At 41.4% G+C, this 26979-nt stretch overlaps 2 protein-coding genes across 2 annotated transcripts; both read right to left on the bottom strand.

Annotated features, from left to right (window-relative positions):
* LOC112262604 (cyclic AMP-responsive element-binding protein 3-like protein 3) lies at positions 1–6359 on the bottom strand. Its single transcript, XM_024438242.2, has 10 exons — positions 6204–6359; positions 4909–5046; positions 4265–4655; positions 3694–3800; positions 3328–3420; positions 3069–3175; positions 2807–2875; positions 2604–2688; positions 1819–1912; positions 1–1586 (listed from the first exon to the last, which is right to left on the bottom strand). The coding sequence occupies exons 2-10, from the start codon at positions 5044–5046 to the stop codon at positions 1153–1155; spliced, it is 1518 nt and encodes a 505-aa protein (XP_024294010.1). The 5' UTR covers positions 6204–6359; the 3' UTR covers positions 1–1152.
* Positions 6360–9922: 3563 nt separating this feature from the next.
* Positions 9923–21223, bottom strand: LOC112263917 (serine/threonine-protein kinase NIM1-like). The gene is made up of 5 exons (XM_042331129.1): positions 20939–21223; positions 20512–20624; positions 13142–13263; positions 12642–12788; positions 9923–11766 (listed from the first exon to the last, which is right to left on the bottom strand). Exons 1-5 carry the CDS (start codon positions 21163–21165, stop codon positions 11011–11013), a joined length of 1365 nt encoding a protein of 454 aa, XP_042187063.1. The 5' UTR covers positions 21166–21223; the 3' UTR covers positions 9923–11010.
* Between the last annotated feature and the right edge of the window lie 5756 nt (positions 21224–26979).

Below are 26979 nucleotides of genomic sequence, written 5' to 3' on the forward strand. Positions count from 1 at the left end.
TTTGAGTTAAAAAAGGGACTTTTAATGACGATCAGTGTCAAACAATAAGAGTTGAAAACATACATTACAATCATTCCGTCCGATTTACATTTCAAACCGGGATTAGTGATTTCTTTTAACCCGATTAAGCCAAATGAAATCTTTGATAGGTACAAAAATAACCAAATGTTCCAATACCATTTAGAGTTCATAAATTACTGATAACCCAGAAAATACACAATGTACCCTAACACTAACATAAATGCCTAACTGAATGGACTGACAGGTCATTACATTTGAGTATAGTTAAATTGCAACACTGAATTAGCATGTTAAATGTTCACCTCTCCATATGACACAGACTTGAAAGACATCCAGGTCCAGACTATGAACCACTGGATAAAGGACTGAAACAGCTCGTAACTAAAAAGGTCTAAACTAGTGAAAAATGGTTCAGCAACTGGCTCCTGAAAATGGGGATTAATTACAGAGCACTGTCATATTTCAATTTGTACGCAAAACAAATCAAAGAAAGCACAAATACCCTTGTTACAAGGGAAATACATACATATTTTTTAACACAAAATCTAAAATGGCCAAATGTCCTGCAATGGCTAAAGCAGTGTATACAGATCAACAGTTTTGATCTAGAATCATGAGAATGCATTTATACTATGGATGCTGACTGTTCAAACTAACAGAGAACTTAACTACACTATGAAAGGAACTGGTAAATCGCTAGCAAGGTACATATCATACACCTACTGGAGATGCACCATACAGGTGGACAGAATTAACTGTTGTCAGTTTTTGTTTTTCAATAGAGAATTCAGGTTTTAGAAAGTCTTCAGCAATCATGGGATGTCTACACATTACTACTCATTCTCATAGTGCGCTTTTTCCCCTTGATGAGAGGATGACTATGCATAACAATGGAAATCTCAGTAGTCCATTTTAGCACTTGAACAAGGCATTAGAACAAAGTGCTTCAAGAAGAACAGTAGTATCACAAGGAGAAGGAGGACAATCAGGTAGACAGAGGATACTGTAATAAAAAAACGTCCCAATACCCTTTTCTCTTCATCCACCAACTTTCAATTAACAACTGAAACCTTTAAAATAACCCTCTCCCACCATTCCCTTTTTTAGTTCATTCACCACCAGCTCTTCTGTTTACATCTCGTCCGAGCGGTGTTGCTGTATAATGATGGATGTAGGCTTCCTGTCAGTCCAGTTCTCCTTGGTCCCTGGAACCTCATAAGCCACAGCCGTTCCCACTGGATCCCTGGATCCCTCCTGCAGGCCCCCAGCCACGGGTCCAGCCACGGGTCCAGCCCCCGGCTTCAGCTCGGCCTGACCAGGACTGGGGAAGTCTGCAGACGAGTTGCTGTTGAACCCACTCTCAGACTCAGACTGCTCCACTTTCTGGTAGTCTGGTGTGTGGTTCTGCCCGCCAGTGAACATGGCCTTGGTGTTCTCCACCTTGGCCACTAGGAGGAGACTGCGAGGCTCAGTGTCATCTACTTCCTCCCCAGGCTCAGAGTAATCCAGGGGCAGAGGGTCTGGGGTGTCATCAACAGCAACAGAGCGCAGGGTCCTGGAGACAACTACAACAGAGGGGAAAGGTTTAACATCTGCTCGAATCTTAAATACAGTACTCGTCTTAACAACGGGAAGAGACAGGGAATATTTGATGAATTTTAGATGTTATTTATTGTTGTATACATAACATTACTTTAAAAAAGAAGAGCTATTTTGAACAGAATAACATTTTGTTCATATTATTATTATTTTTAAATAGCTTTATCATTTCAGACCATCTTTGTTTTTTTAACTTACCGGAGGAGGGGGTGTATATCTCCTTCTGTCCAGGGCTGCGGCCAAACGGGTTGACAGAGGGGAAGACGATGAGGCAGAAAGACAGCAGGAACACCTGAGCAGAGAGAAGAGAAAACTGTAAGAAAGCTGACAAATGTGTGTGCAACCTAGGCTTACAAACCCAATACATGAGATATATCCATCTACAAAGAATTATGCAATAAGTATTTGCGTAACTTTTTTTATATCTTCCATTCGTTTTTTTATGCTAAAATAACATTGTCTTGTATAAGAATATCATTCTTCTGATTAGAGACCCAAGCAGGGCTCCAGTCTTTATTAACTAAAGCATAAGTACATGTTGGTTTATTGTTCCAACATACCATTATTTGGCAGTGGGACAATAATGGCTTTAGCCTCAATAGTACACTAGTACAGTACAGGCTCTCCTGGTCCTAAAGAGGGAGACACTTACAACCATCTGGAGCACCATATGAAAACATAATCAAGCCTCAATCAGGGTTGATATTACTATAATGTCCAAATCAGTTATAATAATGTCAACATACAGGCTGGGCTGGCACCCTGAAAGAACAGGATGTAGCAAGCCGCCTCAGCACACACCGTGTTAACAAGGTTTAACTTCAATTTGGAAAAGATTGACAACCAAATACATCTGCAGACAAACTTGTGTGAGATTCTTTCAGTACCAGTAAATTACTACAAGCTCTAATTCCAAGCATGCAAAACAGGGGCCAGGAAGTGGTGTGAGGGTTAGGCTCTACTCTGTGTGTTAGTCCTCTTACCATGACACATGTGCTGGTGGTGGTTGTCTTCATGGTAGACATCTTCATCATGCCCTGCAGCTTCATCAGCTGCTCTATTAGAGACCTAGACAGGGGGGGAATAATAATAACCATCAGAAACGTCATTCATTCATCCTCAGATGCGCATCATACAAAGGAATAGTGGTTCCATAATCATGGTAATGGCAGTAGTGGCGTCTTACATGTTTTGCTTCTGCAGCAGTTGGACCTTCTTCTGCAGATCCTGGTTGTGAGCAGTGCAGATGGAAACCCTAGGGACCAATCAGCAATACACCCAGTCAACCAACCAAACAAACTGTATTTAAAACAAACACCTTTTGACCCAATGAAGACACAGCAGGCTAAACATTGGTGAAGTGAAATAGTTTAAATCATATAATGACTAATGCACTGTGTGTGCCTTTGATTTCATTTTCAGAGATCTCTCCATCCATTCTCTCTGACCTGTTCTCCAGGCCATCCACATACACCTTCTTCTTCTTCCTACTCTCCTGGGCCGACTGCTTGTTGCGGATCTTTCTCCTCACCCTCTTCAGTGTCCTCTCCTCAGTCTGGGACAGCGAGAGACAGACTACTCACTTGACATGGTAATGTACACAGTGCTGAGGAGCAGTCTGCGGTCTCACTGCTAGAGACAAGTTCTCAATGGTTTCGGTGGTCTCCAGAGTGTCAACAACCACTTGTAATAACTGGAGGAAATTACCTTAGTAAGAGGCATGCAAGACGGTATGGCTGCTCCTTCTTTAGCAAGAAGTCTCTTTTCCTCATCAGTCAGGACGACCTTCTTGAACTGGAACTGAAGGGAAGAAAACAGACATTTTTAAGAGACGAGGCCTTCAACAGATCTTCAGCACAGTTACATAACTTTGCCACTGGGTGCCGACAAAACTAAGATTATGTCTTGTGAAATTTTAATTGTTCATGAACTCAAGCACAGTTAATGCCATTCTTATTAAAACAATGAGAATAAGTTTGACAAGCCTATTAAATACTTGTTTGATCTTTAGGTTTGACATTAGTGCTTCTGCTTTTCTCATCTATAATGCCCATTTGATGATGTGAAACTCACCAGATCCGCTTGGTTGTCCTGTGTAGAGTCCTCTATGGAAAAAGGGCAGGGTAGTTCTTCACTGGAATAATCCTGTTCCATTTCCATCCCCTCACTGTCCAGGTCGTCTGATGAACACGAGAGAACAACACCAGATCTTTATGGTCTCACATGAACAGTAAAGTTATGGAACCTTACAAGGATATTTCTGTGAAATGTTCTAATACAAGGATGAGTCAAGTGACTCTGAACTCAAATCGTCTGAACTTAATCTCAAAAGCATGGGGAAAATAAAGACCGGCACCACCTAATTCCACCTAACTGAACATCTGATTGCTGATTGGCTGGCGTGCTACATTCTTCAGGATTCATGACCAGCTGGGCTGGGGGCGGTATAAGGTTAGACACCTGGGAACCCCTTCATATGTCATGTGTAGCCCCCTAGAGTTAGTCTGCAGATGCTCAAACTATCAACAAACTATTCAATTAATTGAACTGTCAACAGACATTTTATTGTCATGCAACTACTCCTTCATACCACCCAAAGCTATGAACCTGTTAGCCAAGTGTAAAGGTCTAGATCAACACTTACCCAGATCAATAAAGACATCCATATCCAGCTTCTCTGCCCTCACGCTCTGTAGAGCATCCACGTCCTCTTCCTGGAGCAGATAGTAGCTGTGGTCTGTCTGCACGGTCAGGGCCTGAGGGTACTCAGCCTGGAACTCCAGGGCCATCAGGGGATTGTTGGAGTAGTCTGGGCTGGACAGTGAGTACCCTGGGCTGGGCGCAGGGTCACCGTCACTCCCCTGGGAGCTGGTGAAGGCCAGGAAATTCTGTCCGACTATGCCGCCAGTGCTGCTGTCGTCAGAGATGCCGCTATCGCTGCCCAGTGGAGATTGGGAGGGACAGGAGGTGGCAATGTTGTTTTCTCCCTCAAGCAAGCTGGACAGGAAGTCCTCAGTGTCCATGCCTGTCAGCATCTACAATACAGCAGGAAGTTAGTGTCCATTCTATTCAAGATTACTAGTTTATCCCACAAAGAACAATTGTGAAATAGAGTTTACGTGCTATAAAATAAGGAAGTATGTCACATTTTGATGTAATTCGATAATAAACTACTTCTGCTTTACTAGTACGACATGCAATTAAATTAAAGGTTTGTTTTCTGCCAATCATCAAACTATTATCGGTTAGCAAACATAAAACAGTGTTATTCCTGAGTGGGAGACATACATCTTGCTTAGAGAGCCAGTTTTCTAGCCCACTTCCATATGGGAAGAAGGGGTCATTAGCTCCCATCTCTCCTTCCTGGAACAGGATCCCCAGAAGATCCACCCCATCCATATCAGGAACATCCTCAGTGACTGACATCTGGCAAACACAACCAGCAATAAATAAATAAATTCTGGAAAAACATTGTGAGACAGAACTAATTTATTTGTTAAAGTAATAGGTAAATAGGAATACCCTAAACCATATAAATGAATTATAACTATCGTTACATGTAATTTCTGGTCAGGAGGTATTCTTAAGAGAGATTGCATTGAGAGTTGCCACGTCCTAGCGTTTGGCAGTTACCACACAGTATACAGCAGATGAATGAAGGGGTCATGTCTAGATGAGACACAGCTTTTGTAAAATTTTACGTCAAGCGTTGTTTTTATACATTTTAGCTTAACTATTTACCCTTTTCCTAACCTGCTGCGTAAATTCTCCTAAACCTGCTACGAAAAGTACATTTTGACAAAAACTGTATCCCTTCTAGACATCACGCCATGAACGAGCTCATTCCTATACTTCGCCCCGCCCACTTTCCCCTTTTGTCACACGAGAATCAACTAAACAAGCCCGAGTGAGCTCACAAATGTTAGTATAGAAGACAAACATTGCACTTCAAATATAGATAAAGTAGTTACATTTCAAGTTAATTAGCTACATACCATAATGCTGTCAATCGAGCAAGTAAACTATTGTAACACCAGTTTCTGTGCTCAGTAGGCTGGAACTTAGCAAGTTAGCTAGCTGGGTATCCAGTTTACGTTACATTGTCCTGGTAGTTTATCTTGCTAACATTACCTAGCTAGCTACAAGAGCATTGTTTGCATAGACACGATGCAGTGGCAGACACAAGGATGAGTAGTTAGCTAGTAGGTAGGCACTGGGCAATCAGATTAGCTAGTAAGATAGCTAATGTAGCTAATCAAGAGTTTGTTTGAAAAAATATGATTTTCTGCATAGCTGACCAGCCAATGCAATACATGCTCCATGGCCAACCAATTCGATAAATTACATCTCCATTAAATATGAAGAATCGATGGTCATAATTAACTGCACACCTCCGCCACATATATAACAATGAGATGGTTTGTTTGAAAAAAATAAAAATCAGACAGGAGCTAACGCGTTAATTTAGCTAGATAGCAAACACGATAGATTCCTATGAACAAATGTTGCTGAGAGGGCGTGGTCGTTGTATGTTTACGAATAAAATAAAAAGCATTCATTTCTCATGCCTCAAATGTTCTTACCTTTCTCAATATACAGCCTAATAAGGTAGGATAGCATTCGTGTGAGTCAGTGCAATTATTTTTCTTGTTGTCTCTTCCAAATTTCTGTCTCGTACACTCTTCCAGATAAAATCACCTTCCAACAAGACAGATATTGCGTCATCAGTAAAGACAAATTAGCGTGTGTAAAATTTCGCCCTTGTCCTTATGGGAAATGTAGTATGGTGTGTGCTGCTGGAACGAAGTGTGCTGCTCATGAATTTGATGTTGATATGACACAATGCCATTTCTCATGTTCGACATTTTAGTTTCTTCAGAAAATATTGAAATGTGTGAAGAGGGCATACAAATTAGGCTTACGGTTCATGTCCTCCCCAGTTTCATTCACAGGTTACAGCCGACATAATTCGACTAAGGCCTGTTGTGGTTATTAAAGTGAAAGTAAGACAAGGGTCGTTTCTTATCTCGGTACGTTCAGCATCTTTATTTTCCATAATATAAATCCATTAACCCCAGAGGAACTTTACAAAAAGTTGAGTAAAAAACACAAGTAAAGTTTATCAAAACATTACAAGAGAACAAACGTAGCATTTCATAATTGTATTTAATATTTTAACAAGACATATAGGGCAACAATATGGCATAATGACAATCAAAAAATCTAATCCTTGGAGTTGACAGGTATGGTGTACGAAGTAACTTTCAACCCAACCAGGCCAATAGGCCAATGTGTTAATTTCAACCATTGACCTGGAGTTCTCTAGCCTGGTCCCAGATCTGTTTGTGCTCTTGGCAACTACATTATTCATCGTCAAGCCAAAGCATTTTAGCGCAAACAGACCGGCACTCAGGCTATATCATGATTCCTGGAAAATGAGTGCAAAGCATTATATTGACATGCATTTATGAAATAGAAGATCACATTTTCTATTGAGTCATGGTGCTGGCTTAATGTAACTGGATAGAAAAACAAAGGCATGGAAAAGTGCAATAGAACAGTCAAGACAGAAATCATCACATTCTTCATTCTCATTAGCTTGGACTCTCTGCATTCAACAATGCTACATCTGGGTTACCAAGGCTCAGTCACTTCATGTAGTTAACCGATTGGCGCAGTGGTCTTAGGCACTCTATCTCAGTGTAAGAGGTGTAACTACTGTCCCTGATTCAAATCCAGGCTGTATGACATCTGTCTGTGATTGGTAGTCTGGGTTTGGCTGGGGTAGGCTGTCATTGTAAATAAGAGGTGGTTCTTAACTGACTTGCCTAGTTAAGTAAAAATATATATTTATGAAATTGCAGCATCAGATTTATAGGGTTGATTGCTGCATCATTGTCAGTATCCTTTTTTTTAGCATTATGTGATATACGTAACTGTTGTGGATGTGATGAATATTGATGTACATTGTCTTAGCTTCAGAAGCTTGTGCATATCCCACATTTTGTGTGCTTGTTCTAAGATGTATTCTTCAGATTTTTACTGAAGCAATTGTTGTCGAAAATTATCTTGAAAATTATGTGTTCTAGCTAAGATTCTCTCTGAAAATATATTCTAAAGTGCATTTCTCATACATTTCAGTACTGTTTTCTAGATAGAAAGATGAGAAGTATTTAGCAAAAATCTATGAAAAGTCTTGAAGTGTCTTTTTCAAATGAAAGTCACCCAAAAATACTGACTTTATCAAGTGTTCAGAAAAGTGGATTGGCACATGTATATTGTTACATTTGCATATTGTATTGCAATATTTCAGAAAATATTCTACATTCAACTGGTAAAGGTTACTTTTGATATGCACTACCGGTCAAAAACACCAACTCATTCTAGGGATTTTCTTTATTTTTACTATTTTCTACATTGTTGAATAATAGTGAAGACATCAAAACTATGAAATAACACATATGGAATTAGGTAGTAACCTAATGTAGGTGTTCTAAAACTTTTGACCAGTAGTGTGTGTTTATATATATATATATATATATATAGAATAGAATTTCAAATATAAAATATATTTTGAGTTGTTTAACACTTTTTGGTTACTACGTGATTCCATATGTGTCCAAACTTTTGACTGGTACTATATATATATATATATATATATATATATATATAAACACACACTACTGGTCAAAAGTTTTAGAACTTTTTGACTGGTAATATATATTATATATATATATATATATATATATATATATATATATAGTACCAGTCAAAAGTTCTAAAACTTTTGACCAGTAGTGTGTTTTATATATATATATATATATATATATATATATATATATATATATAGTACCAGTCAAAAGTTTGGACACATATGGAATCACGTAGTAACCAAAAAAGTGTTAAACAACTCAAAATATATTTTATATTTGAAATTCTTCAATGTAGCCTTGTTGACAGCTTTGCACACTCTTGGCATTCTCTCAACCAGCTTCACCTGGAATGCTTTTCTAAAAGTCTTGAAGGAGTTCCCACATATGCTGACCACTTGCTGTTTTTCATTCACTCTGCAGTCCAACTCATCCTAAACCATCTCAATTGGGTTGAGGTCGGGTGATTGTGGAGGCCAGGTCATCTGATGCAGCACTCCATCATGCTCCTTCTTGGTCAAATAACCCTTACTCAGCCTGGAGGTGTGTTGGGTCATTATCCTGTAGAAAAACAAATGATAGTCCCACTAAGCGCAAACCAGATAGGATGGTGTGTCGCTACAGAATGCTGTGGTAGCCATGCTGGTTAAGTGTGCCTTGAATTCTAAATAAATCATGACAGTGTCACCAGCAAAGCACCCCCACATCATAACACCTCCTCCTCCATGCTTCACGGTGGGAACCACACACGCAAAGATCATCCGTTCACCTACTCAGAAAGACACGGCGGTTGGAACCAAAACTCTCAAATTTTGACTCATCAGATGAAAGGACATATTTCCACCGGTCTAATGTCCATTGCTCATGTTTCTTGGCCTAAGCAAGTCTCTTCTTATTATTGGTGTCCTTTAGTAGTGGTTTCTTTGCATCAATTCAAGCATGAAGGCCTGATTCATGCAGTATCATCTGAACAGTTGATGTTGAGATGTGTCTGTTACTTGAACTCCGTGAAGCATTTAGTTGGGCTGCATTTTCTGAGGCTAGTAACTCTAATGAACGTATCCTCTGCAGCAGAGGTAACTCTGGGTCTTCCTTTTCTGTGGTGGTCCTCATGAGAACCAGTTTCATCATAGCGCTTGATGGTTTTTGAGACTGCACTTGAAAAAACGTTCTAAGTTTTTGACATTTCCCAGATTGACTGACCTTCATGTCTTAAAGTAATAATGGACGGTCGTTTCTCTTTGCTTATTTGAGCTGTTCTTGTCATAATATGGACTTGGTCTTTTACCAAATAGGGCTATCTTCTGTATACCACCTCTACCTTCTCACAACACAACTGATTGGCTCAAACACATTAAGAAGGAAAGATATTACACAAATTAACTTTAAACAAGGCACAGCTGTTAATTGAAATGCATTCCAAGTGACTACCTCATGAAGCAAGTTGAGAGAATGCCAAGAGTGTGCAAAGCAGTCATCAAGGCAAATAGCGGCTACTTTGAAGAATCTTAAATATAAAATATATTTTGATTTGTTAAAATTGTTTTAAGATACGACATGAGTTAATACGTATGTGTTATTTCATAGTTTTCATGATAATTCTACAATGTAGAAAATAGTCAAACTAAAGAAAAACCCTGGAATGAGTAGGTGTGTCCAAACTTTTGGTTGGTACTGTATATATATATATATATATACAATTACCTTTCTGGTAATTATTTTAAACTACCTTAAAATAATTACCTTTAGGGTGTGGTGCTGCCTATACTATTCAAGCTACCTGTAATTACGCAATCCCAATGTACTATGCCTTCTGCTGACATTTTAAAAACGTTCCAAATGACAACAAATGTGTTGGGATAGATTTTGATCAAGAAATCTTTAAGATTTGAATGTCTTCTTCAGACTCTGTAACATCCATAATGATAAGTTTTCCACCATAAGGTAATCATGAAAATTGCAATCTTTTAAAAATTATTGTTTTTATGTTCAGCCAAACCTTTCCTTCAAAATGGCCATCCATGTTTTGACCTAAGACTTACAAACTCACAGAATTTTGCTAATGTGTTTAATCTTTCCAAGAAGCTTACCACTGGGCACACACTGGTTGAATCAATGTTGTTTCCACATCATTTCAAAGAAATGGTTTTGAACCAACATGGAATAAATGTTGAATTGATGTCTACCCAGTGGGTTGTGCATTTCATGTAACATCCAGAACACTTCTTATTTGCTTTATTTCTCCAACATGCTAATATTTAGAAGTCCATTTTTGGGGGATTACATTCCCCCTGGTGGGTACTATAGACACACACATCAAAATTGTATTTATATTTAGTTTGTCCATTCTGTGAGACATTTAAGTTGTGATTTTGTGAGCAAGTATTATGAACATAATGCTGGAATCGCCCAGGTTCCTTTGGAGAAAAATGTCTGCTGGATAACCATATGTTACATGTTTGCCTTGTCTGGTGAGATAAATTAGGGAAAGACTGGCACCCAGGCTAAAGTATATTCTCACAAAGACAAATACTCACTTGAATCTGAACTTTAAAACGTTTTCTTTTTTTCTTTTTTTTTCTTAGCGTATCTGCAATGAATGTTTTGCTGATCAACATTCAAGGCAGAAATCAAACTGATTTAAAATTCACCATCTCATTCCTCATTCACAGTAACATATATTCTAATCGTTTGACAAAAAAATACAATAAAGTTCAACTGTAGGACTTAAGGCTTTTCATCACAGTATCACACAGAGCTTGGAGGTGTGCCGTAAGCTGCGGTACGCCTTTAGCCGGTCCTTTTTACTCACTCTGGCCCCAACCACATGCGTAACCGCAGGCATACTCTCCACTGCCCGCCTCTTGTGCGCACGGTGCAACAGAATCCTATAAACACCTGTTATAGAACTCCTACAGTCCTTCCCCTGATTATTCAAGATATGCTCCGTGGTGATCCCTAGTGTCTCCAGTGCCCCCCTCACCTCAGCCTCATCCTTCTCCAACTCTGAAGGTGTGCTCTCGGCCAGATAGGACGGGTCCAGTTTAAAGGGCTCCATGGCCCGGGGGAAGTCTACACTCAGCAGCCACTCACAGCCCATTATCTGCTCTACACTGCAGCGATCTGAGGGCTGAGGCTGGAGGATGCCTCTGATCAGCCTCTGGCAGGGCTCCAGTATCCAGGACGGCAGCACATAGGCCCCCTCCAGGATACAGCGCTTCAACTTGGCAACCGTGTCCGCCCTGAAGGGCATGCTTCCTGTCACCATGAAGAACAGCATGATGCCCAGGGCCCAGATGTCTACGAAGATGCCCAGATAGTGTTCGTCCCGGAAGAGCTCTGGCGCGGCGTAGGGCGGGGAGCCGCAGAAGGTGTTGAGAGTCTCGTCGCGGCGGCTTAGCGTGCTGAATCCGAAGTCTCCCACCTTGACACAGGTGCTGCAGGTGTAGAAGACGTTCTCTGCCTTCAAGTCACGGTGGATGATGCTGTTGTCATGCTGTGGGGCAGGTCAAAGATGTATCTGGTTAATACACCGGTATATACTGTAAATACATCTCAGACTCTTTAAATGACATTCAATCACAGGAGGTTGGTGGCACCTTAATTTGGGAGAACAGGTGTAAGGGGTGCGTAACCGGTGGCAGGGAAGTCAGACGCAGGAGAGCAGAACTAGGTAATAGCCGGAGCAGTTTAATCGCAAAACCAATGGCATAAAGAAATAGATAACATGGGTACAAAACTCGACGCCCTCCAGTAAACATGTGCACAAGCACTTACAACAAACAATTCCACACAAAGACATGGGGGGAACAGAGGGTTAAATACACAACAATTAATGAGGGAAATGAAAACCAGGTGTGTAGGAAAACAAGACAAAACAAATGGAAAATTAAAAGTGGATTGACGATGGCTAGAAGACCGGTGACGCCGACCGCCAAATGCCGCAAGAACAAGGAGAGGAACCGACTTCGGTGGAAGTCGTGACAACAGGTTTGTGGTAATAACTGGAGCGTAATCAGTGGAATGGTATCAAACACGTGGTTTCCAGGTGTTTGATGCTTTACCATTTGCGCCGTTCCAGCCATTATCATGAGCCGATCTCCCCTCAGCAGCCTCCACTGCATTCAATGTTGCACCACAGAAAATAGACAATGTTTTTAAGCACGTTTCATCTACGGATGTGGAGTCTGAATTGTTCTTATGACCCCAGCATAATATTTATTTGGGAAACGATGACACACGTTTCAAAGAAAGCAAATGAGGTCAGGAAGCCTTGTGATATTACTGACTCAAACACATACAGTATGGACACATAATAAGCTATGTTAAAGAGTATGTGAGCAGGACTGTAGCCCTGGGCCAGGAAAATACCATGTGTTTGACAGCTGAGAGGATCTGAGAGAAGACGATCTTGCTGTCTATGTCGGACAGTTTCCCCTCTGAGCTGATCTTGGTGTAGAGCTCGCCTCCGCCTGCATACTCCATCACCAGATGTAACCGTGACAATGTCTCCACCACCTGCCACCCACCAGGAAGAAACAGAGAGGATGATCAAGGCATCTACTGATAATTACACTACTCTGTTTAATTACACTACTCTGTTTAATGACACTACTCTGTTTAAAAGTGCACTGCACTGATGACATTAGTTTCTGACCATGCTTTGTGTAACTCATTACCTATCAGTAATAGATGTTTAACAAGGCCTGGGAGGCTGTGTGTGTGTGTGTGTGTGTGTGTGTGTGTGTGTGTGTGTGTGTGTGTGTGTGTGTGTGTGTGTGTGTGTGTGTGTGTGTGTGTGTGTGTGTGTGTGTGTGTGTGTGTGTGTGTGTGTGTGTGTGTGTGTGTGTGTGTGTGTGTGTGTGACCCACCTCGTAAAGGCGTATGATGTTGGGGTGTTGCAGTCTCTCCATGCTGGATATCTCTCTGGATAGTAACCTCTGGGTCTTTTGGTCCAGCTTGGTCTTATCCAGGATTTTAATGGCCACCTTGTCTGAGGGAGGACAAAGGGAAATGTTAATTTATTTATTAGGATTCCCATTAGCTGTTCCTGATGCAGCAGCTACTCTCCCTGGGGTCAGCGTTAAGCCTTTGTTATATACCTAAGGTCAACATAGAATGTAGAAATAAAAGGCAGGCCTTGAGAGAAGAGTTATTCCTGTTTTATCTTATGGTGTTTTATTCTCTATAGATAAAACGGTGCAATATTTTGTGGATGTCAACACACACTTCATATTTATATATCTCTATGCATTAGCAAGCTATGTGGATGATAAAACATGTCCATTCTATAACATTTCAAGCCAAACATAAATAAACACATGTCATAATATTACTGTTGATGATATCTGGAAACGTGCATGTACACCCTGGCTCATCTACTGTTGCTAGCCCCAATTCTGACTTGTTATCATACCTGCTTCACTGATTTTTGCTCTCGTAAAAACCTGGATTTTCTGCATGTTATAACACTAGAAGCTTATTACCTAAAATGCATCAATTGAAAGTGTGGGTTCACAGCTACAATCCAGGTGTGTTGGTCATTACTGAGACGTGGTAGAGTGTTTTGAATACTGATTTGAACCTTTCTGGTTATAAACTTTTTCTTTTCTTTCTTTTCTTTTTCTTCCAAAGGTGGCAATCTTTACCAAGGATCAGCTTCAGTGCTTGGTTATCTCCACCAAGTCTGTAGTACACCATAGTATTCTCTCTGGTGTGCAATCTGGTTTCCGTTCAGGTTATGGAAACCTTAAAGGTCCTCAATGATGTCACCATTGCCCTTGATTCTAAACAATGTTGTGCTGCTATTTTTATTGACTTGGCCAAAGCTTTTGATATGGTAGACCATGCCATTCTTATGGGCTGGCTATGGAGTATTGGTGTCTCTGAGGGGTCTTTGCCCTGGTTTGCTAACTACGTCTCTCAAAGAGTGCCGTGTATAAAGTCAGAAAATCTGCTGTCTCAGCTACTGTCTGTCACCAAGGGAGTAACCTAAGGCTCAATCCTAGGCCCCACGTTCTTCTCAGTTTACATCAACAACATAGCTCAGGCAGTAAGAAGCTCTCTCATCCATTTATATGCAGATGATACAGTCTTATACTCAGCTGGCCCCTGTCCGGATATTGTGTTAAATGCTCTACAACAAAGCTTTCTTAGAGTCCAACAAGCTTTCTCTACTCGTAACCTTGTTCTGAACACCTCCAAAATAAAGGTCATCTGGTTTGGTAAGAAGAATGCCCCTCTCCCCACAGGTGTGATTACTACCTCTGAGGGTTGACAGCTTGAGGTAGTCACCTCATACAAGTACTTGGGAGTATGGCTAGATGGTAGTGTCCTTCTCTCAGCACATATCAAAGATGCAGGCTAAAGTTATATCTAGACTTGGTTTCCTCTATCGTAATCGTACCTTTTTCACCCCAGCTGCCAAACTAACCCAGATTCAGATAAAATCAAATCAAAGTTTATTTGTCACGTGCGCAGAATACAACAGCTGTAGACCATACAGTGAAATGCTTACTTACAAGCCCTAACCAACAGTGCAAAAGTAAAAAATAGGTATTACGTAAGCAATAGATAAGTAATGAAAACAACAACAAAAAATGTATAAATGACAGTGAAAACAAAAATAGCGAGGCTATATACAGGTAGTACCGGTACAGAGTCAATGTGCAGGGGCACCCATGCCAAATCTTTTCCGTCTCCTGAGGGGGAATATATTTTGTCGTGCCCTCTTCACGACTGTCTTGGTGTGTTTGGACCATTCTAGTTGGTTGGTAATGTGGACACCAAGGAACTTTAAGCTCTCAACCTGCTCCACTACAGCCCCGTAGATAAGAATGGGGGCGTGCTCGGTCCTCCTTTTCCTGTAGTCCACAATCATATCCTTTGTCTTGATTACTTTGAGGGAAAGGTTGATATTCTGGCACCACCCGGCCAGGTCTCTGACCTCCTCCCCATTGGCTGTCTCGTCGTTGTCGGTGATCAGGCCTACCACTTTTGTGTCGTCCGCAAACGTAATGATGGTGTTGGAGTCGTGCCTGGCCATGCAGTCGTGGGTGAACAGGGAGTACAGGAGGGGACTGAGCACGCACCCCTGAGGGCCTCCAGTGTTGAGGATCAGCGTGGTAGGTGTGTTGCTACCTACCCTCACCACCTGAGGGTGGCTCGTCAGGAAGTCCAGGATCCAGTTGCAGAGGGAGGTGTTTAATCCCAGGATCCTTAGCTTAGTGCTGAGGGCACTATGGTGTTGAACACTGAGCTGTAGTCAATGAATAGCATTCTCACATAGGTGTTCCTTTTGTCCAGGTGGGAAAGGGCCGTGTGGAGTGCAATAGAGATTGCATCATTTGTGGATCTGTTTGAGCGGTATGCAAACTGGAGTGGGTCTAGGGTTTCTGGGATAATGGTGTTCATGTGGGCAATTACCTGCCTTTTAAAGTACTTCATGCCTATGGACGTGAGTGCTACGGGTCTGTAGTCATTCATGCAGGTTACCTTAGTGCTCTTGGGCACAGGGACTATGGTGGTCTGCCTGAAGCATGTTGGTATTACAGATTCAATCAGGGACATGTTGAAAATGTCAGTGAAGACACTTGCCAGTTGGTCAGCACATGCCCGGAGCACATGTCCTGGTTATACGTCTGGCCCAGCAGCCTTGTGAATGTTGACTTGTTTAAAGGTCTTACTCACGACGGAGAGCGTGATCACACAGTCGTCCAGAACAGCTGATGCTCTCATGCATGCCTCAGTGTTGCTTGCCTCGAAGCGAGCATAGAAGTGATTTAGCTCATCTGTTAGGCTCGTGTCACTGGGCAGCTCACGGCCGTGCTTCCCTTTGTAGTCTGAAATAGTTTACAGGCCCTACCACATCCAACGAGCGTCGGAGTCGGTGTAGTACCATTTAATCTTAGTCCAGTATTGGTGCTTTGCCTGTTTGATGGTTCATCGGAGGGTATAGCAGGATTTCTTATAAGCTTCCAGGTTAGAGTGACGCACCTTGAAAGTGGCAGCTATACCCTCTACCCTCTACCCTGTAATCCATGGCTTCTGGTTGGGGTATGTACACACAGTCACTGTGGTGACAACGTCCTCGATGCACTTATTGATAAAGCCAGTGACTGAGTGGTGTACTCCTCCATGCCATTGGAAAAATCATTTAACATACTCCAGTCTGCGCTAGCAAAACAGTCCTGTAGTTTAAATTCCGCTTCATCTGATCACTTTTTTACAGACTGAGTCACTAGTGCTTGCTGCTTTAATTTTTGCAGGAATCAGGAGGATAGAATTATGGTCAGAATTGCCAAATGGAGGGCGAGGGAGAGCTTAGTACGCGTCTTTGTGTGTGGAGTAAAGGTGATCTAGAATTTCTTTCCCTCTCTGGTTGCGCATTTAACATACTGATAGAAATGAGGTAAAACTGATTTAAGTTTCCCTGCATTAAAGTCCCCGGCCAAAAGGAGCATCGTCTCTGGGTGAGCAGTTTCCTGTTTGCTTATTTCCTTATACAGCTGACTCAGAGCCGTTTTAGTGCCAGCGTCCATCTGTGGTAGTAAAAAAACATCAACGAAAAAAATTGATGAAAACTCTTGGCAAATAGCATGGTCTACAGCTTATCATGACATACTCTACTTCATGCGAGCAAAATCTAGAGACTTCCTTAGATTTTGTGCACCAGCTGTTGTTAACAAATATGCACAGACAGCCAACCCTCGTCTTACCAGTGTGCTGTTCTGTCTAGCCTGTGCTGCTAGCTGAATGTTTTCCATGTCGTCATTCAGCCATGATTCGGTGAAACATAAGATATTACAGTTTTTGATGTCCCGTTGTTAGCATATTCGTGATCGTACCTCGTCTAATTTATTGTCCAATGATTGTACGTTGGCAAGGAATATTGATGGTAAAGGCAGATTTCCCACTCACCGTCGACGGATCCTTACGAGGCACCCCGCCCTGTGTCCTCTATACCTGTGTCTCTTTCTCTTGCCAATGACATGGATTTTGGCCTTGTCGAGTGTCTGAAGTACATCCTGTGCGTCCTGCTTGTTGAAGAAAATATCTTTGTCTAATCCGAGGTGAGTGATCATTGTCCTGATATCCAGAAGCTATTTTTTGCTGTAGGTGGCAGAAACATTATGTACAAAATAAGTTAGAAATAACACAAAAAAATTACACATAATAGCACAATTGGTTAGGCGCCAGTAAAATGGCTACCATTTCTTCTGGCGCCATTCAGATGACCATCCAACCCATGCTAGATTACGGAGACATAATTTATAGATTGGCAGGTAAGAGTGCGGAAAGATGTTCTTTACCATTCGGCCATCAGATTTGCCACCAATGCTCCTTATTGGACACATCACTGTACTCTATACTCCTCTGTAAACTAATCATCTCTGTATACCCGTCGCAAGACCCACTGGTGGATGCTTTTTTTTTTTTTACTCTTTGGCCTCACTCCCCCCTATCTGAGATATCTACAGCAGCGCTCATCATCCACATACAACACCTGTTCTGCCAGTTACTTTCTGTCAAAGGTCCCCAAAGCACACACAACCCTGGGCTGCTGATCTTTTCAGTTCGCTGCAGCTAGCAACTGGAAAGAGCTGCAACAAACATTCAAATCCATTTTATTTCAATCTCCTCATTCAAAGACTCAATCATGGACACTTACTGACAGTTGTGGCTGCTTTGTGTGATGTATTGTTGTCTTTACCTTCTTGTCCTTTGTGCTGTTGTCTGTGCCCAATAATGTTTGTACCATGTTTGTGCTGCTACCATGTTGTGTTGCTACCATATTGTTGTCATGTTGTGTTACTACAATGCTGTGTTGTCATGTGTTGCTGCCTTGCTATGTTGTTGTCTTCTGTCTCTCTTGTCGTGATGTGTGTTTTGTCCTATATTTATATGCTTTTTTTTTATCCCAGCCCGTGCTCGCAGGAGGCCTTTTGCCTTTTGGTAGGCCAGCATTCTAAATAAGAATTTGTTCTTAACTGACTTGCCTAGTTAAAGGTTAAATTAAATTTAAAAAATAAAAATAAGTGACTGAAACTTTCCAAACTTCTGTTTCATTCTGTCACTATGGTAATGGAATGTTTATATTCAATATTCAGTTGATGTGGAATGTTGTTCAATATCCTGGGAAATGTTCAGACCCTGATTAACATAGCTAGTAGCAAGCCTATGCAATGGAGAGTATCTGTAGATTTTTCTCTGGTTGAAGTTGTCCCTGTTGCATTTGCCATCAGCATTGGGGGTGCCACAGGATTCAATTCTCAGGCTGACTCTTTGCTCTGTATACATCAATGATGTCGCTCTTGCTGCTGGTGATTATTTGATCCACCTCTACGCAAAGGACACCATTCTGATTACCTCTGGCCCGTCTTTGGACACTGTGTTAATTAACCTCCAGACAAGCTTCAATGCCATACAACTCTCCTTCTGTGGCCTCTTAAATGCAAGTAAAACTAAATACATGCTCTTCAACTGATCGCTGCCCGCACCTGCCCGCCCATCCAGCATCACACTCTGGACAGTTCTGACTTAGAATATGTGGACAACCTCAAATACCTAGGTGTCTGGTCAGACTGTAAACTCTCCTTCCAGACTCACATTAAGCATCTTCAATCCAAAATGAAATCTAGAATCAGCTTCATATTTTGCCACAAAGCATCCTTCACTCATGCTGCCAAACATACCCTAGTAAAACTGACCATCCTAAAGATCCTTGACTTCGGTGATGTCATTTACAAAATAGCCTCCAACACTCTACTCAACAAATTGGATGCAGTCTATCACAGTGCCATCCGTTTTGTCACCAAAACCCCATATACTACCCACCACTGCGACCTGTACGCTCTCGTTGGATGTCCCTCACTTCATACTCGTCGCCAAACCCACTGGCTCCAGGTCATCTACAAGTCTCTGCTAGGTAAAGTCCAGCCTTATCTCAGCTCACTGGCTCATTCCTTGCGCATTCACAGCCATATAAGGAGACATTGGAACAAAGCGCATTCAAAATCTGGGGCATTTCCTGTTTGAAATTTCATCTTGGTTTCGCCTGTAGCATCAGTTCTGTGGCACTCACAGATAATATCTTTGCAGATTTGGAAACGTCAGAGTGTTTTCTTTCCAAAGCTGTCAATTATATGCATAGTCGAGCATCTTTTCGTGACAAAATATCTTGTTTAAAACGGGAACATTTTTTATCCATAAATTAAAAGAGTGCCCCCTATATCCAAGAAGTTAATAAGCAAAACCAACAGCACCCAGAACAACAAAATATGGGTACAAAATAACCAGTCAGAGTGCACAAGCACTATATAACAAACCATTTCACACACAGACATGGGGGGAACAGAGGGTTAAATGCATGACAAGTCATGAGGGAATGTAAACCAGGTGTGTGGGAAAACAAATGGAAAATGAAAGGTGGATTGGTGATGGCTAGAAGACCGGTGACGTCGACCACCGAACACCGCCCAAACAAGGAGAGGAACTGACTTTGGCGGAAGTCGTGACACGCACACACACAAAACACACTTCAGTCTTTGATGAAGCATGCAGGAATTCCATCCATCCCTAGGCAAACACAAGATCTCTAATCAATCCATATTTTCCAAGGCAGCAGTCAGACAGGCTGTCTTTCTGTGGCAGATTCAGACTACAGGCCACTGGGCCAAAAACTGATTGAATCAAGTGTTTCCACATCATAAGAAAATCAATGTTATGACATGGAATCAATGTGGAAAACTGATTGTATTCAAAAAAGTTAGCAACGTAAGGGAATTTAGTATTTAAAAAAACCTTTTTAACCCAAATCCATAGATTGTTTCTGTTGATTTCACATTGAATACACGTTAGTAGACAACTCAACCAAAACTAAATCAAAACTAGATGTTGAAATGATGTCTGTGCCCAGTGGCAAACCACTGGCTCAATAGCAAACAGCAATCCAAGGAAATGTATTATTAGCTCATTGATGAAAACAGCTTGTCAGTCATCACTACGCTTTGAGATTTTGCTGGAGCAGAGGAGCTGGGTTTTCCAATAAATATTTAACTCAAGCCAGCATATTTAGTGAAGATTGGCCAGGAGGCCTACATATCTTTTCACTTTTTTATTGTCCATGAATGCATAATTCAAAGATTCAAAGGTTTGGTGAGCATCTGCAGTATAGCAGGGCTGTGTGTGTTATGTTAAATATCAGTTAAAGTGTTTCCTGCCTGGCAGGTGTCTTCCTTACCTTTTGTGAGGGCGTGGATCCCCAGTTTGACGTGGGAAAAGTTTCCACAGCCGATCTCTCCACGGACCTTGTAGAAGCTGATACGCCGGCCCAAGGTAAGCTCACGGACCACCCTGTTATTAAAATAAACAGCACTTACAAATGATCCAGAATAACAATACATGTGGTAATTAATCTTCTTTCATGTTTTTTTCTTAGAGAGCGTTGTCTTGCTCCTGTCATCCTGCTCCTGTCATCCTTCCTTTACCTGTCATCCTGCTCCTACCTGTCATTCTTCCTCTACCTGTCATCCTGCTCCTACCTGTCATTCTTCTCCTACCTGTCGTCCTTCTCCTACCTGTCATTCTTCTCCTACCTGTCATCCTTCTCCTACCGGTCGTCCTGGCCCTACCTGTCGTCCTGGCACTACATGTCATCCTTGCCCTACCTGTCATCCTGGCACATGTCCAGGTTTAGCCTCTCCAGGGGGGTGATGCGGTGGCCAGGGACCCCCTCGTCATCTGTAGTGATGTCCGAGCTCTCCAAGCGGCTCCAGCGTGCGTATCTCTTGTCCTGACCCGCTGTGCTCCCAGTCAAAACCCCAGCCCCAGACCCCCTGGAGCACCCCACTGTAGCCCCAGCAGGTCCCACCCCAGCGGGGCACACAGCCGTCATCCTACCCAGGATGCCTAGGATAGGGAAGGCTTAGCTCATGGCTGGAAGGGGTTCTGGTGCAAGGCACCACCTATGGATGAAGACACAGACAATAACTTGTTGTGTTGATGAGGGAACTACCCAGAGCCCTGTTCAATTCATCCTGTCAAATCCATTATCTGCGCTGCAAAATGCAAATGCTCACCCATATACATAGGGTCCATGTAGAGAGCTTTGCTGCTTCACCGAGTGTCCATAAAATGACAGATAAGAAATTATTTATGATAATTTGGCGGGTGCTTATATTTGTCTTATTTCATGCATGTGTGAATTGGAAATGTGTTTCTTGCATATCCCAACTCTCCCGAAGAAACCCTAGGGTGAATGGGGTCACAGCCAGGGTCCAAAACAGAGGCTACTAGTCTCTTTCTCCAGACCTTCAATGGACCGCAGTATGAAAATACTGCCTTAACCAAGGCAGTTGATGTTGGGTTTTGATCCGTAGCTCAAGTATGTTCAAGGAAGGTATCTCCAGAATGTTTGTAAACACAGCTTGTTCCTCAATATCATTCTTTTGGGGTTTGTTCCTTGTTCCTTGTCAATCATTGGCTCATTGGTGAAATTAGCATTCAGACAATATCTTTAATTAAATCATTCAAAAACCTTTATTAATGCAATTGCAGACAGAACAGGAACATAGCACGCATGTTTCCGAGTAAGTTCTGCAAAATAGAAAAGGGTCCGAGTTGTTTTATTATTCCAACAGTCATATATCTTAGTGATGTCACTGCCTATGTCATTACCTTCTACCCATGAGACCAAAATCATGCCTACACAGCTATATAAACAAGAGTTTTAGTGTTATCTAAAAGCTCAGCAGTAAATGTCCAAGTTGATTTATAGTGAATGTCTGACTAGTCTCTTATCTCTTACACTCCCTGCAGAGTTCTGTCTCAAAGTCACACATTTCTCAGACCGTTTCTTTATAAGAGGCAGAGATTAGAAAAGACTGTGGAACAATATTAAACCTTTATAATGAATATATATATTGTTAATCTGTAGTCTAGGACCCTATAAATGTAAGGAGGGAGGGGTCTTTTACCCCCTCCCCTTCTATCAATACAAGATAAGCATAATCAATTATTATAATACATCAGACATTTGGTACAGCCCCTATCATGACCCCAAGGTGAATCCCTGACAGTTCCTTGAAACAGAGGATGGCTTAATAAAGACTGTTAGTTGTTCGAGAGCGAGCAACAGTTTCTCAGTCCACTGGCCCTCACATCAGTGCTGCTGCATTTTAATTGGCTCTTTGATTCTATATGTAGCCCACTTTTGGGGGAGTAGTGGGGAGGCAGGGGAAGGAGGGGGGAGGATGGAGTAAGGGGATATGACTGACGTTAAGGTACTGTCATGGGGTACTGCCTTAAATGCCCCGTGAGTTTGTCCCTCTCTTGAACAATGAAGTCAGTCGAATAATGAACTTTTCTCCCACTCTCTCCTCTCTTCTCTCTGACACACTTACTGTAGGGATTAATGAAGACAATTACTACATCTTTAAATCCCTGCTTTGTTAATCATGTGTGTGAGCAGGGGTGGGGTGTTTGAGCAAACAAAACAGTATAAGTGCATGTGCATAATTAGTTTGTTTAGGTGTACATAGAGTACCAGTCAAAAGTTTGGACTCACTTACTCATTCAAGGGATTTTCTTTATTTTCACAATTTTCTGCTGATATTCTGTTTATTGTCTATCATGATTGCCTAGTCACTTTTACCCTTACCTAAATGTCAGTGGAGGCTGCTGAGGGGAGGACGGCTAATAATAATGGCTGGAACGGAGCTAATGTAATGGAATCGAACACATGGAGACCATGTGTTTGATGTACTTGATACCATTACTCTCTTTCCGCTCCAGCCATTACGAGCCCTTCCTCCTCAATTAAGGTGCCACCAACCTCCTGTGCTACATGGACATATTACCTCAATTACCCCAACTGCCTCATACCCCTGCACATTGACTCGGTACTGGTACTGCATGTATATTGCCTCATTATTGTTATGTTATTGTGTTACTATTTTGTCTTATTTGCTAATTGTTCTTACTTTTTAACTCTGAATTGTTGGGAAAGGGCTCGTAGGTTAGCATTTCATGATAAAGTCTACACCTGTTGTATTTGGCGCATATGAAAAATGTATTTGATTTGTTATGTATTGTGATTCTCACAATTCTATATGTATTGCGATTCGATACTGCGATTTTATTATGTTTACTGCAAAGAGACAAGAGAGAGCATGAGAAAATGTATTGTGTATTTCCGTTTGATTAATATTTACATAAAGCCTGGAATAAAAGAAAAGGGCTACCTGTAATTCAATTGTAAAAATATCTTTCTTCTCCGTGGTTAATGGCATGTATATAGAATGTTGTTGTTTCCCATCGCTAGCAGAACACCTAGCCCTCAGAAGTTAATGGCATGTGTATATAGAATGTGTATAGGCTTGTTTCCCATCGCTAGCAGAACACCTAGCCCTCAGAAGTTAATGGCATGTGTATATAGAATATGTATAGGCTTGTTTCCCATCGCTAGCAGAACACCTAGCCCTCAGAAGTTAATGGCATGTGTATATAGAATGTGTTTAGACTTGTTTCCCACACTTGTCTTTGTGCCAGACTGGGTTCAAGTGACTTCTGTTTCTTTTTTTTCGTTGCGTTGCGTTGCGTTACGTTACGTTATATGTATGTATGTACAGTATATTATTTCACTGCTCTAGGGATGTAATTTACTATTATGTATTGAATTTTACCTTACCTTTTCTTTATTTAATTTTTAAATGTTTTACTCTTTATGCGATGCGCAAAGCAGAGAACAACGGAATAAGAATGATCATTTAATTACCATAGTGGATTATTGTAATGTTTGTTTATGTGTAAATTAATCCCATAAGGGATGGGTTGCCAATTGGCGATTTGACACGAAAATACAATTTCATTCATTCAAAAATGTAATTCATTCAAATTTCATTCAGGTACATCTGATTAGCACTAGCTAACAAAGCTTTGCAAAACATTTTTTGATACATGGAGTCACAGTATCAATATAATATTGTCCCTAATAATATTGTGATATGTCATGTAATCAATTTTTCCCCCATCACTAACTATAACCCCTATAGCTTCTAAATGAGCAGAAGTAACGCATCCTGAAGTAATGCAGCCTGATGCTCTCCACCATAGGTGGGGGTTAGTTCCTCTATCATCAGCCTAAGCACCACACAACCAGACTGGTGGTCTCTAATACAACACTGATGTATCTCAGACATGACCAGCCATACACCTTCACAGACAAAACAAACCGGAATCACTAAGTCAATAGATGAGGGATGCCTGTATATGAAGGTTTTCAGTCCAATCCTCAGCATTGACTATCTTAGTTTGAATTTTGAGGATATACAACTGTCGTAAAATTCCGCAGCCATAACCAATCTAATCTTATATAAACACCTCATTATAATGAGTGATATCGCAATACAGGATATCACTTGTTTCTACTGAAGGGGAGTAGTGGAGGTGGAGCATAGCAAATCAAAGTGATTCCCTTTGTGAGCTCTCCCGTCTGCCCAACCTTCAAACACCTCCCTGCCTTCCTGTGTCTCTCTGGCATGAATATCTAGCCATTGATCTGAGGGAGGCTAAAAGGACTCGCCAAGAGAGAAGAGGCCTCTGCTTTTACACCACAAAGCGAACACTGTTCTGCAAATTAGCCTTTTATGTGAGCGTGCAGACACGGCACATGTGGTGCAAAACATAGGCAGACACAAAAATACACACACACACACACACACACACACACACACACACACACACACACACACACACACACACACACACACACACACACACACACACACACACACACACACACACACACACTGAAAATGAGTTGTTTATGCATTTTATTTAGCAGCTAATACACTGGAGAGTACAGATTATATAAAAAGTCACCTCAGTAAATCAATTGGAAATGTTTGTGTTTAGAGTATAGTTGACAACTCCACTTGGTTGCTTGGTGATGGACAGTGAGCATGTTTGTCTCTATTCTGGATTAAGTTATTATATAGAGTCATTATTGCATGGAACTCCGTTCAATATCATATTGCTCAAATAAACAGCACACCTGGTTTCAAAAAACAGATAAAGCAACACCTCACGGCACAACGCCTCTCCACTATTTGACCTAGATAGTTTGTGTGTATGTATTGAGATGTAGGCTACCTTTGTGCCTTTAAAAAAATCCTCTCTTGAAGACATCCTTTCTGAGCTGAGATCCCAACGTACAGAACTCAACATCAAACTAGATGGCATTAACTCTCAGCTCAATGTGATTGGGGGCAAGGTGACAACCCTGGAAAATGCCTTGCCTGACATCAACAACAAGATAACCATACACGTGGAGTACCTGGATGAGGCTCACTGGCAGATGCCATGGAAACAATAGCAAATAGAGCATCTGGATGAGAAAACAGAGGACCTTGAATATAGGAGCGAAGGAATAACTGTGTTCTATTAAACCTTTGCTCACAAATTTCTGTGTTTTAAGTCCAAATGATTCGGCCTATATCATATGGGGGATGTATTTGTATGCTGGGATATTGATTTTATGTACTTTATTCCTCCCTCTCTTTTTTCGTGTGGTCTGGACGGGGGCTACATTGTCACTCATTTAATGGAGAGGATGAGACTTTTTGTTTCTCTCTCTCGGGAGACGTTGTGCCTTGCGAACTGTTCCCGTTTTTTGGAGCACCGAATTGTGACTGAGTTGTTGGGAATTCGGCTGGGCTGTTCAGAGATTGCTATTTTATGTACACCATTTATTTTCATTTTATGTGATTGCAGCTGTAACTATTATCGACGAATACGCAGAGCTGACATGCACTAAAGTTTGAATACTGTACGATGACGTTGACTAGTTCCTTAAATCTACTGACATGGAACTTCCATGGGCTCGGTCATGCAATAAAACAGAAAAATATCAAATATGCTCTCAAAAAGGAAAAATCTGACATTGCGCTATTTCAAGAGACACACATCTGTGATGCCAAACATGCTAGACTCCGCAGAGCTTGGGTGGGACAGGTGCATTTCTAATATTTCAAATCTGACAGTAGAGGCACAGCTACACCTAACCATAAGCATGTTCCATTCAAAATGTACAAAACATGTCTGATCCAGAGGGGAGATTTACTGAAATAATAAATTACTATCTTAAATATATATGCCCCTAACACAGATACTGCTGCCTTCATGTCAAAAAAATATAGCCCTGTGTGTTTCCTTTGGAGTGCTGGCTAGAGATTTTAATTGTACCTTCAACTCAACTCTCGACAAATCATCTCAAGTCCCCACCACAAACCCTAGATCAGCAAAGATGTTGAACTCTCTTACTAAAAAGTTGGGACTGATAGCTATCTGGAGACAGACTAATGGCTTATCTATGGACTATAAACACTACTCAAATATCCATAACACCTACTCTCGTATAGATTACACTTTCATCCCAAACATTTTCATAAATTCTGCCACTTGTACATTTGGACCCATAGCACTTTCAGAACATGCCTTTGTCCACTGTAAAAACAACCAAGGTCAAAGAGCTGGAAATTCTACACCTTCATTTTATCAAATGAACCATTCTGTACATTGGTCACTACATGGTTAGACAACTACACACAAAACAACATAGACTCTCCTGTTTCTCTGGCCACAATATGCTTCCTCTAAGAAAAAGCAATAAAAGCACCGGTTAGATCTTGAGAGGGAGCTGGAACGCTGC

This window comes from Oncorhynchus tshawytscha, linkage group LG12, assembly GCF_018296145.1.
Source record: "Oncorhynchus tshawytscha isolate Ot180627B linkage group LG12, Otsh_v2.0, whole genome shotgun sequence".
NCBI lineage: Eukaryota > Metazoa > Chordata > Actinopteri > Salmoniformes > Salmonidae > Oncorhynchus > Oncorhynchus tshawytscha.

Bases quoted from the DNA above. Each gene is read 5' to 3' on its own strand.
- LOC112263917 (XM_042331129.1), bottom strand. From the start codon at position 21,165: ATGACGGCTGTGTGCCCCGCTGGGGTGGGACCTGCTGGGGCTACAGTG. The intron at 13,264-20,511 runs GTAAGGAAGACA...GTCCTCCCTCAG, and splicing joins GATCCACGCCCTCACAAAAG to ACAAGGTGGCCATTAAAATC. The intron at 12,789-13,141 runs GTGGGTCACACA...GGTGGGTGGCAG, and splicing joins ACATCATACGCCTTTACGAG to GTGGTGGAGACATTGTCACG.
- LOC112262604 (XM_024438242.2), bottom strand. From the start codon at position 5,046: ATGTCAGTCACTGAGGATGTTCCTGATATGGATGGGGTGGATCTTCTG. The intron at 3,801-4,264 runs GTAAGTGTTGAT...CGTGTTCATCAG, and splicing joins GGATGTCTTTATTGATCTGG to ACGACCTGGACAGTGAGGGG. The intron at 1,913-2,603 runs GTAAGAGGACTA...CTCTCTGCTCAG, and splicing joins CCACCAGCACATGTGTCATG to GTGTTCCTGCTGTCTTTCTG.